The 12,352-nt window shown below is 37.8% G+C and overlaps 1 protein-coding gene across 2 annotated transcripts in view; it reads right to left on the bottom strand.

The window, feature by feature from the left end:
* Positions 1-12,352, bottom strand: part of EBS1 (EMS-MUTAGENIZED BRI1 SUPPRESSOR 1) — a 106,662-nt gene that overhangs the window by 37,190 nt on the left and 57,120 nt on the right. For both annotated transcript variants that reach the window (XM_088964733.1, XM_088964734.1), the window contains exons 16-22: positions 9,129-9,263; positions 8,897-9,002; positions 8,716-8,810; positions 8,492-8,604; positions 8,147-8,357; positions 2,067-2,135; positions 1,401-1,543 (exon numbers count right to left, since the gene is read on the bottom strand). In XM_088964733.1, coding sequence (XP_088820859.1) covers positions 1,401-1,543; positions 2,067-2,135; positions 8,147-8,357; positions 8,492-8,604; positions 8,716-8,810; positions 8,897-9,002; positions 9,129-9,263 — 872 coding nt within the window. The remainder of the gene's footprint in view (positions 1-1,400; positions 1,544-2,066; positions 2,136-8,146; positions 8,358-8,491; positions 8,605-8,715; positions 8,811-8,896; positions 9,003-9,128; positions 9,264-12,352) is intronic.

Raw genomic sequence — 12,352 nt, 5'->3', positions numbered from 1 at the left:
AGATAATATAAATGGTTGTAATAGATCAACCAATAATCTACTACAGAAACAAAACTATTATTTAACTTCATGTTTGAAATGGATATTGAGCTAACTCAAAGTTGTAACCATGTAAGTTAGGTGGACAATAACTTGTTACATCACATATCTACAATATTGTCACCAACTTATGTTATAATACTATCTCGTGTACTCCAGAAAGTACTGGTAGTGTTCACTAAGGAAAATATCGGTTCTAGTAAATTTTCATGTTGTTGCCCATGGAAATGGAAATGGAAATATGTCAGGGATACTATCTCTTGTACTCCACGTAGGTCTAGTAGTGTTCATTGGGGAAATGTCGATTCTGGCAAAATTTCATGCTGCTACCCATGGAAATGGAAATATGTCATGGAAATATTAGGGAAATTAGGGACATTTTAAACCATGATGAGAACAGCAACATCATTGCCCTTTTCTCGGGACCAGTGGGAATAGGAGACTCTATGAGGGCTGAACTCCTAGCTGTGGCACGGGATACAGATTGCTTATCAACTTGGAGTGCAGAACTTAATAATTGAAGGAGATTCCAAAGTGGTAGTAGGATGGTTGGCTGACCCAGGTACTGTCAATTGAGACTTTAAGGATATTTTAAAAAAGGTTAAATGGCTATTGAGGGACATGACAGTTAGATTTCAGTGGATGGGTAGATCGGCTAATGCCTTGGCTGATTATCTTGCTAAACAAGGGGCTACTCGGGTCTCCTTGTATTGGGCTTCTCTGTAATTTTCTTTGTCTTTTGTTATGTTTATTAACTAAAGGGTTGATAGTATCCTCCAACTCCCCTCCTTAAAGGGGAGGTAGCATCTCGTGCCTCTCCCTAGAATGCACTATTTTTGGCTACGAATTAATAAATCTTACAATTCACTGATAAAAAAAATAAAAAAAATAAAAACACTCTGCTGCATATAGAATAGCTGGCCTCAGAACTGTTTTAAAGAATTTTCCTTTTAATATAAATGGTATCCGCCTATCATATATAACTCTGGATGCAACCCTCATTTGACCATCTTTCTATAAGTATATGGGCGGCATCTACTCAATGCCCTCATTATGCATTATCGAACCCATTTATCAAGTAAAAGGTCACATTGAGTCATTTGTTGGTCTACAATCCCAAGTGACCCTGATTAGCACTCCTATTATTATTAAATTGCATGCATGTCCTGTTTTAATCCTACTTACTATAAAACTTCGTTTCTAAGGTATTCATCCATAAACTTAATTTTGCATTTAATCCTTCATTTGTCTCATCTATTCAATTCCAAGACTGCCATAATTTGCAGGTCATTCTAGTGTCCTAGGCACAAGAACTATGAAGCAATTAATAATGTGTTGGAAGGGAAACAAATTCAACAAACCTTGTTACAAGATCAGAGTCTATATCATGCCATTCGATTTCTTCAATAATACCCATTATGTGCTTTATCCTTTGCTCAAATTCCATGGATTCTAGAAGACCTAGATCATGGCACAGAAAAGTACTCCTACCAAGAAGAGTTACCTGCCATTTGTGATAAAAATTAAAAGGGAAATTAAAAAAAAAGGCACAAAAAGGTAATGTGAAGACTGTTCCTGCTTTTCTTAATCATTTGTTAAAGATAACAACAACCATGTAATCTCTCCATAGACTAGAAAAGTTAAAACAATCAAGAAAATATTCTGCATTAAGATAAAATTTGTATGGACCATACAAAATTGACTCACTTCTCGTACATAAAGATCGATCTAAGTGGAATTCATGGGGTTTTTTTTACTGCTTGGGTCATAAAGTAGGGGTCTAAATGTTTCAGAAAATTACAAAACAAGTCTTAAAATTAAAATATAGATAGAGATCTAGTTTCAATGATCTATTAATTTTGACAAAAGATCTTATATTATATCTGTTTTTCTATAGAAAAAAAGGGGCTTTCCACTTTGTTTATACTTATAGTATATCCTCTATAAAATTTTAAAGGAATTATGGATTTCCTAAAAAAGTTTAATATTACTTCCACGAAATAAACAAGTTAATTACGTATACCTACCCTTCCATTAGTAATGACTGCAGTAGCACCAAATTCAAGCCCCAGTTGCCCATATAGGAAATGGGAGACCTGCATAAAGCTAGTAATTAGTTTTCCATTCTTTTTCCAGAGCCAAGAAATATATAAAAACAAACCAACAGGAATATATGATGAAACCAATCAAAGCATTTACATCAACAGTCACATAAAAAAATTTGGAAACTTTTCAAGAATAAAAGTTGGGCAGTGGTTAACTGAAGAGAAACTACGTGACAAATTTTGAAAATAACCTCAGGCTTCTAGTCAATACTTGTTATATCCCAATCCTAACTTGAGGATTGGAATAACCCAAAGTTTGGGTTCTCTTGTGGTTAAATTTCCTTTTACTTGGGCATTCTAAGTGGGGCATGACAACCTGACGTTTCCACAAGGCAACCGGTGTTGGATAGAATTGAACAAAAACTGAGTGGATGGAAATGGAGGTATTTATCTCTTGGAAGTAGATTTACACTCATTAAGAGTGTCCTCTCAAACCTACCAACCTATTCTCTATCTATTCCAGAAGTCCTGGCATCAGTGGCTGATGAGATTGAGAGGCTTCAAAGAGAATTTTGTTGGAACTTTTAAGGAACGAAAAAAGATTAACTTGGTAAGAAGGGGTTTGGTTTGTAGGGCAAAGAAGGATGGAGACTTGGGCATTGGAAAGCATTGTTAAAGAAGTAGGGTTAGAGGTTTGGGGCAGAGAGACAGGATCCATGAAGGAGGGTGGTGGCATGTATGGGATGGTTAACTTTGGGTGGGATCCCTGGGAGGATTCATCATCGTGTGGGGAGGGTGTGTTGAAAGAGATCATGAAGTTTCACTCCTAAATGATAGGATGCACATGTTGGAGAGTGGGGGAAGGAAATAATATAATATTCTGGGAAGAAGATTGGATGGGTGCTGACAAGTTGTGTGAACTTTGTCAAAAATTATATAATTTGAGTGAGAAAAATAATATTAGTTTCTCGATGTTTTGAGGTCCCACAGGGTGCGGTGGTGTGGTGTCCTAAATTTCGAAGACCACTGCTGGATTGGGAGATTGGGAAGTGTATATTGCTGTTACCCAAGTCACAAGAGGTGGAGATCAATCAAGAAAGGCATGATGCATGGTGGTGGAAGGAATGCAAAAGCGGCAGATTTTCAGTGATGTCATTTTATAATGTTTTAGCAAGGAATCAGATAGAAAGACATAAGATGAAAGCTATCCAGGGTAACTTTATTCCACCAAGGGTGCAAGTATTTAATGGGTTGATGGCTTTGGATAATATCCTTACTCAAAACCAACTAAAAATCAAGGGTTTTAAAATGGCTAATGGATGTGTGATGTGTGATTCAAAGGACAAAGATGTGCTTCACTTATTCCTTGAGTGTAGATTCAATAGATTCATTTGGGGTTTCTTCTAGTTCTACCAGCTTGTCTATACGAATGTTTAGGAATCCAAGATTCCTTACGAGATCTTCCCAAAGTTGCCTCTTCTTCATGGAAGTGAGAAGGCTAAAATACTTTGGACCTGAATCCCTCTCATGGTTGTTTGGGAGATCTAAAAAGAAAGGAATAGAAGGATCTTTGAAGGAAAAGTAAGAAACAAAAAGAAGCTGTGCTCGAGAATAAGTTCTAAGCTGCTGGACTGGGTCTTAATTCTACCAGAATTTAAATAAGAATCATTTGGAGAAGGTGTTTGGGCTTTGTCAGAGTTGGAAAATTTTGAAGGAAGGACTGTTTGTATTTTGTTATAATTCATGTATTTTTCTTTTTTTTTATCAGCAAAGGTAAATTCTATTAAGCATTTTATAAAACTTAAGGTTACAATTCTGTGGGTAAAACACCCACTTCCTCGGTAACAAACAAATATAACTAAACCTACAGTCCCTGAACCTAGCCTTACAATTTAGCCCAAAAAAATTGCTGCCTAATTACCCCTGTTTAGCTAAAACATAGGCCATGCCATTTGCACTTCTTCTCACCCATTAAGAAGTAACAGTTAATTCCCTTGTTAAACTTTCAATTTCCCTGATCCTGTGCCCGTAAACCCAAGGAGTTTGGCTTTGAAATTTTTTCCAGGAGGATGTCCCCTTCCACTTCCTAGCATCTGAAAACCAAACTGTTCGGCAAATTTTAGCAGGAAATCACCGGGCTTTGAAATTTTGTCCAGCAATGGATCTCCTTGCTCTACAGTACCTAAATAAAGTGCTAGTATCCAACCTTCTGTATCTCAAAATATACCTCCTCAACCAGCCCTTCACATCCCAAGAAGCTTCCATCAAAGTTTAGTTTCACACTTCCCTAAACCATACCTTCTTTGACTGTCCTAGGAAATTTGGATCAAAGAGACACACCACATCCTAGAGAGGAGTCCATCTGCAACAAAAAAGAGAACAAAAACGCTCCCAAACACAAAGCACAAAAGCACAGTGGATAAACAAATGAGAAATACTTACACCACTAGCTTTCAAAGGCAACAAATGTGAGGGGAAAGGCATTTGTTTGGCCTTCTTTTCTGCAGCAAGTCGCAGCTATTTATCTTCCAAAGAAAGACCTCCCAACAGAGGGCCTGAAATTTTAGTGGAATCAGCTTCTTCCAAATTTCTTTGACTGGGAGGTTTAAACCCAAGGTGGTAGGCTGAATTAGGATATAGAAAAAAGAAATATTAGAGACTCACATGTAAACTCCCTAAGACCCATTTTGAAGCCAAAGCTCCAATTCAGCCCAGAATTGTTGAAGAACACAAATTTGGAAATGGGTTCAGACTTATAGTTTGACAAAGCAAAAAGTAAGGGAAATTAGGTCTTTAGAGGTTGTTCTCCCAGCCAGAGGTCTTCCCAAAACAAAACCTTGTTCCCGTTTCCCACGTCAAAGCAGATATGGTTGAAGAATAAAGGATAAACCCTGAGAATTGCTTTCCAAGGAGATGCTAATGATGCATTAGGTGCTATTTTGCATCCCAACCATTGTCCAATTGCCCATGCATACTTCCAATTACCCTATGCCAAAGACTTCTTGTTCTAAGGGAAATCACCAAAGCCATTTCCCTAGGGTAGGTGTATTTTTCGAAACTAAGTTCCCTATCCCAAGCTCCCCTTCGTCCTTTGGTTTACACACCAGCTCCTGTTTCACAAAGATCTTTCTTTTCCTCTCCTGGCTCCCATAGGTAGTCCCTCATCATCTTCTCCAACTTTCCAGCTATTTTGACTGGAATTTTTAAGTGGACAATTAATAAACAGCAAGGTTATCCAAAGTAGCTTTAAATAAAGTTATTCCCCCCCCCCCATGGAGATATGATTTATTTTCCACAAAGCTAACTTCCAAGCAACTCTCTCCACAACTGGCTTCCAAAAACCTTCAGATCTTGGGCCCCCTCCCAAGGGCTGACATAAATAATCAAAGGGCCAACTCCTGACTTCACAATCTAAGAGACCTGTTATTGTAAGGATTTCCTCCTCTTGTAAGTCTAAGCCCACAACATAGCTTTTTCCTAGGTTAACTTTAAAATTGGACACTTTTTCAAAAGAATTAAGGAGTTCTTTATGGTACCCAATAGAAAAGGGGTTGACATCATCACAGAAGATAATTATGTTATCTCCAAACTGCAAGTGGGTAACCTTGATGATTGTTTTGCTAAGCAACTCTGTGACTAGAGTGAAAAGGAAAGAGGATAAGAGCTCCCTTTATCTAATGCCTCTTCTTGCTGGGAAGAAATCTCTAGCCATTCCATTAATCAGGATGGAGTAATGCACCTAACTCAGGCATCTCTTGATCCACATTCTCCATCTTTCCCCCAAACCAACCTTCTCCATAACCTCAAGTAAGAGTGACAAATCCACAGAATCATAGGCTTTCTCTAGATCAACTTTACAAATGAAACCTACCCCCCTGGCATTCCTTTTTTTTTTCTATGCACTTGTTTGCCACTAGGATTTGGTCAACTATTTCTCACCCTTCCACAAAGGCTCCATGAAATAGTGAGATCACTAAGAGTAAGGTCTCTTCCAATCTGCTTACCAACACTTCAGCAAAGATGTTGTACACGCTTCCCATCAAACTAATAGGTTCGTAGTATCTTGGTGTTGTGGCCTCTTTCTTCTTGGGTACTAGGGCTATAAAAGTGGCATTTGTTCCTGGTGAAACCTCCCCTTTTTGATGGAACTCCTTAACAAACCAGAGTTCCCTTCACCTGCGGCGAAAACCATTGGGCAAGATTTCCTCGAGGGGTCTTCAACAGGGGCTTTTCCATCAATCAATGGAGACAATGATAGACCCCTAACTCCAACTCAAATAAAACTTAAGTGGGGCACATCCTCACTTAAGTTGTCATGTGACTTTGAAGGGCTCACTTCTAAAGTATTGACCTGTCCTAGTTCACCTCCTGAAACAAAGCGCTCAAACCGACACACTTTACCAATCACTCCTAAAACTCCCCCACTTTCCTTTCCCAATACAAACAACGATGCTCCCACAACCTCTGCAAAAGATTTGAAGTGGACCCTATGTTTGCCAATCAAAGATCCTCCTTGCTCCACAAATTTAGTAAGTTGCAGACTACTTTCTTCTCAAATAAACATTTGGCCTTCTTTGGATAGAGACCATTTGCCTTCACCACCCAACGCCAAAGCACCACGTTTTCTTCTTGGAGCCACATAATCACCTTCATTGCCAAAAGGGCCCAAACTTTGTACATTGTACCTTCTACCTGATCTTCCACCATTCGAGGGATATTCTATGGTCCAACCCCCAACAGCTTGAGAGAAGCTGCTCGAGGATTACCCACCATTCGAGGGATATTCGGAAAGTCAAGGTTACCGAAAGATAGAAAAGGAAGTCCCACAAGATTCACCAGAGGATTATCCCCCAAATCAACTGAGTTCGATCCAAAGTTCCAACACTAGACATCAGTGCAACATCCATTCATTTTAATATGTGCATCACACGGAAGTCGTCCAATGGGAACAAAAGCTCCAAAACTGTCTTGCAATTTCAAAAGGGGGGTTAAAGAAACAATGCTCTCAATTGAGTTCAATCAAAGGTTGCAACACTAGACATTAATGCAACCTTACTTCATTTTGTATGTGCATCACACGGAAGTCGTCCAATGGGATCAAAAGCTCCAAAATTGTCTTGTGATTTCAAAAGCAAGTTAAAGAAACAATGCTCTCAACACTAAAACATTTGCTTAATATTATCTGCAACTTCTTCCCATATCAAAATTATTTTAGTTGCTGTCACAATCAGTTTTTTGGCCCAAATTTCCTTCACCACACTCGTTCTTAGCTTAGCTTGGTTAATACAGGAAAAATTTTGTAAGTTTTCCCCCTCTTTCGTATCCTGTGTACCGTTGTTGCCCACCTTTATTTCCTCTCCCTTTGGTTTTTCTTTACATTGTTCCTTTAAATCCAGCACTGTACCATTAGTAACCAAATGTTTCCTTTGCGGAAAGATCTGTAAAACTTCCAAAATCTTGTTCCACCCTAATCTCTAATTTCCCATTGGAAAGCAAATCATCTATCATTTTCCGTTTCCAAACCACTCAGTCAGAGCAATAAACCATCCTTTTTCCTGTTGTTCCATGTTTCCACATCAAAGAACTTCCCATAACTCCTCAGACTCCTTCACCATTCTTGTACTCTAAATGAATTGCAAGCTCCTACCATAAAGCTTATGTATTTTTTTAGATCCTCTTCTGTCAGAAACACTGTAGCCTTCTTCCCTTCTCGCAGCTTCTATCCTCCGAACATCTAGTTTTTATTTCTTCAGCAATGAACTCCTTCACTTCTATCTTCACATGCTTCCTCCATTTTCTAGCCAGCTCAAAAGTTCTTTCCATTTGCTCCACCATGCTGCCACATTCCCTTCGCTCACACAAAGCTTATGTATTTTTTCTCTTTTCATGATTGCTTATCACTAATCTAGATGTAATTTCACTTTCTCTATAAATAAATCTTCTTTTTTACTTACTACCAGAAAAAAAAAATGCTATGACACATCTAAAAGGACAAAAATTTATCAAGGAATTAGAGGTAATCAACAGATACCTCATCCGAAGCCAACAAAACATGTGTATACCTTATCGAGATGTTTTTCCAACATCTCCAAGGAAAAATCTGAAAGAGCAGCCTTATAACCTTCAGAAGGCAATCCACTTTCTGTGGCCAAATCACAAACTCTATTAATAAAAGCCATAATATCCGTAGCATCTGTCAAGGAGGCATGAGTAAACTCCTGCTCATAGAATGAGCACAGTTTGTCCAAAAATGTCAACACACTTTCTTTATCACTGCATCAAATCATCAAAACAACAATCAATCAGATCACTGACATAGAAATATCCATTGCATGTGGTATCTATAGTTAAGAACCATCTAGGAAGATAGAAATCCAAAGATGGAAGCTAAGAGGTACATAACTAACCCAAGGGATGATGCAGTGAACTGAAAAGCCTTCAGAAAGTAGAAACTAAGAGAGTGAGGATTGCCTTTAGCAGTAAACAGAATGCCTACTCGGCCTCTTTTTGATCCCCCCATCTGCAAAAATAATACAAATATTTTAAGTTCAAAAAATAGAAAGCACTGTGCACATAAACTATAGAACACAAATGGCCAAAGTTATTTCAAAGTGAAAATTCAAATATTAACCAAATAACGAATCCCCTCATGAAGCAACTTTATCCCCTCTCTCGATGTCAAATTGATAGCAAGAAGATGAGTTACAGGCTTCAGGTCATCTGCAGCTGGATAAGAAATTAAATCACAGAAACAATCTGTCAACCAGTGACTCAATAAGAGTAAACAACTAGAATGTCTCAAGTACACTTACTTCCAGCAGAATGCAAATAGTTGATATCATTTAGCAAGAGCTCACTTCCCAGAGTTGACGCAGACAGTGAAATAAACCTTTTTTGCCCCTTCCCTTGACCAATAATCTATATTACATATATATTTGAAAGATTAAGCTATTGGAGTAAATGACTACTTCTGATTATTGTAAAACAAACCCTACAAAGAAAAAGTCATAAAACATGCCTAAGCTGGTTTTTCACAGGGCTTACCTGTGGATTATAACGATGATAGCCACTTTCAGAAAGAAATTTGTCAAGGACATCCGTATGTGAGTTGATATGTCCAAAGTAAACTTGTTCCTGAATCCTCGGAAGCTCATCATTGATAGCATTTATTAGAGCATCCTGAACAAAACGGAAATTATATTATATATTGAAGTAACCCAATTACTAAGTTATCATCCCATAACATGTTCATTTTTTATCAGTAACAACCAAGAATTTTATTAAGGAAAATACCATGTTAACATCCACTAACATTGGCAAAACATAATTCTAAAGTATTACTTAAAACAGTAACTTTCATTATGATAATGTCAATCAAGCTTTGCAACAAGACTAAATACAATGAGAGTGATTAAAATTTAGAAAAAAAAGGCCCACCATCACTGGTGAAAAAGAAAATAAAGTCCTAACAGAAATCTGTAGGGTGAGACCCAAAAGTAAAATCACAGCTAAAAAGTAAAAACCAATGTATGAAGCAAAGAACCATATAGGGATCTTGTGGAATTTTATGAAATTTATACTTACGGCAACAAGAATATTTTCGTCATTTTTCCAATGTTCTGCAGGATCCAGTCTAGTGACTTATTAGGCTGTAGTTGAGTTATAACTGAATTTTCATAGTCATAGAATATGCAGAGAGGAAGCTGTTTAGTTTTATATGGACAGAAGTTTACAGGTTACGTTATGTATAGTGGTAATAATACCATTTCTGAAGATGGAGAAAGGTAAGTTCAGGCAGCTATCCATGTGAAGAAGACCTTTGAAGATCGAGGCAAAGCTAAGGTTCAAAGCATGGATACAATACACCCTGTATACGGCATATCATATCACATCGGTGGTTGAAGAGACTTGGTTTTTTAAGTGTTAATTACCCTTAAACCCAACCCCCCCCCGGTGAAAATATCAGAGCCAAAAGTAAAAAATAAAAATAAAATAGTGTTTTATAGTATCGAAACACCCAATACGCATGTCCATGCATGTCAGGTGTATCGATACTTCGAACCATGGGCGTTGCATTTCCTCTTTGAAACCTTCAGGGTGAAAGGGAAGACAGCTTTGAAGATTAGAGAGATGAAAATGGCCATGGTTTTCCTGGTAGGGAGAGATGTACTAACCTGGTTTACGGCTTCCGTTGAGGAAGCAATCCAACCAAGTTGCAAGATGGAGTTTAAGGAATCAACAGAGGAAGGTGGTAGGAGAAGGAATGCCAAAGGTCAGGAAAAAAAAATTACAAAATTACAAAATTACAAAGCTAAAAAAAGGTCAGAAAATTCAAAAAATATTAGGAAATAACAAAATTACAAAAAAAAAAAAGCTAAAAAAATCAAAAACCAGGTCAGAAAATTCAAAAAAATTTAAAAACTATGCAAAAAATTCAAAAGAAATAAACATAATAAAAAATATAAACTTAAATTTTAAAATAAATGTTTTAAAAAACCTATTATCTAAAATTAAAATACATAAACATAACATGTAAAGCATATTCAAATGAAAATTTAAAAATAAAAGCAAACATATAAAGCATTTTCAAGCATGTAAAACCCACAATCTCTTTCGTTCCTTAATTCCATTACTTCAAGTAGTTAATGTGATGTAAAACATATTGCAATCTTGATTCTATGAGTTGCCTTTGTACCACGCCCCTCGAGGCAAGCTCGAACAAGTCTATGCTAGGGTCTGAAATTCTTATTTCTCATATAAAAATAATGATTTTATAACTTTCATTGCCTTTTAAGAAAATATTTTATTGCAATGATTGAATGAACAACATTAGCAAATAGGGGGTTGTTCGGGCTTGCCTTAAGGGGCATGATTAGTGGTCCGAGGGGGGAGCCCTTGGCCCAGCCATTAGACTCAAAAAAAAAAACAAAGCAAAAAGTGCAAAAATTTAAAAGGCGCATGCCTGGGCTGAGGCACAAGGCACATCAGGCACACCAGTCATGTGCCTTTTGAAAGCGGTGCGCCCAGAACCTGGGCAAGGCGCATACCCCAAAATGCGCCTCACCTGTGCGCCTAGGCGTCAGGCACGCCTTTTAAATCACTAGATAGGACAAGAGATCAGGGTTGATGCTGCATGTTTTCGAATGGAGTCTGATACTATTACTGCTTTCAGTTGGAGTCCCCTGTCTAACTCCAAAAATCTTAGGGGTCGTTTGAAAAGTCTTCTTGGGAACATCTTCCTGTAGCTCTGACAGTCAAAAGCCGCATTGAGCTTTTACATTAAGACCTGAGTAGTCTGAAGCCCGTTGGCTAAGGCGTGTCTTTTCGCGCAAAAAAACAAATAGAAAAAAAAAACACAAAAGCTCCATTTGTAGCTTTCCGAAAATTGCCCGTTTTTGGCTTTTTGCGTCTTTCTGACACGTTGGCTTTTGGCGGCTAGATCTACAATGAACCAAATGGGAAAGGACCGAATCGCAATCTACTGGGCTTGTAAATAGCCAACAGACCACGCGAAAATACGCATCGAACAGGGCCTAAATGTGGAAGTCAGAGTTGTTGTTCTATTGCTTCATCTCTAGAAAACAAAGGCTTTTTGTCCCATTGCTTCTCTATTGCAAGGCTCGTTTGGATGGTTTTCGTGAAGTTTCGTCAGGTAAATGATGGGTTTGAATGGGTATTAAAAAATGTTTATGGTCCAAATGGTTATAGAGAAAGGAATGAATTGTGGGAGGAGTTGTGTGATATTAGAGGTTTGTGGGATGGACCTTGGTGCTTAGGGGGTGATTTTAATGTGATCAAATTTGATAAAGAGTCCAATAACTTAAGACAGACTAGCAACATCAATATGAGGAAGTTCAATCAATTTATCAATGATGGTCAGCTTAAGGAGTAGCCTTTGTCATACCACAAGTTCACTTAGTCCAATCTTCAAGCTTATCCATTATGTTCTAAATTGGATAGATTCTTATTTACCTTGGCCTAGGAAGAATATTGGGGAAGTTTGGTTTTGAGAGCTTTACCTAGGGTGACTTCAAACCATAGGCCTATTAAAATTACCAAGGAAGAGTTTAGAAGTTATGGCCCTACTCTGTTCAAATTTGAGAACATGTTGCTCTGTCATAGTGGCATTTGGAGAAAGTTATGGAATGGTGGGAAGGAAGTCACCCAAGAATTAGAAGGAAGGGCATGTTATTCCACAGGAAGTTGAAGGATCTGAGAACAAAAATAAAAGAATGGAATATCCATCATTTTGGGAGACTGGAAGAAAG

The sequence above is a fragment of the Nelumbo lutea genome, chromosome 1, assembly GCF_056320005.1.
Source record: "Nelumbo lutea isolate HS-2025 chromosome 1, American lotus-T2T, whole genome shotgun sequence".
NCBI classification, from domain to species: domain Eukaryota; kingdom Viridiplantae; phylum Streptophyta; class Magnoliopsida; order Proteales; family Nelumbonaceae; genus Nelumbo; species Nelumbo lutea.
This window is presented reverse-complemented; position numbering and strand designations above follow the sequence as displayed.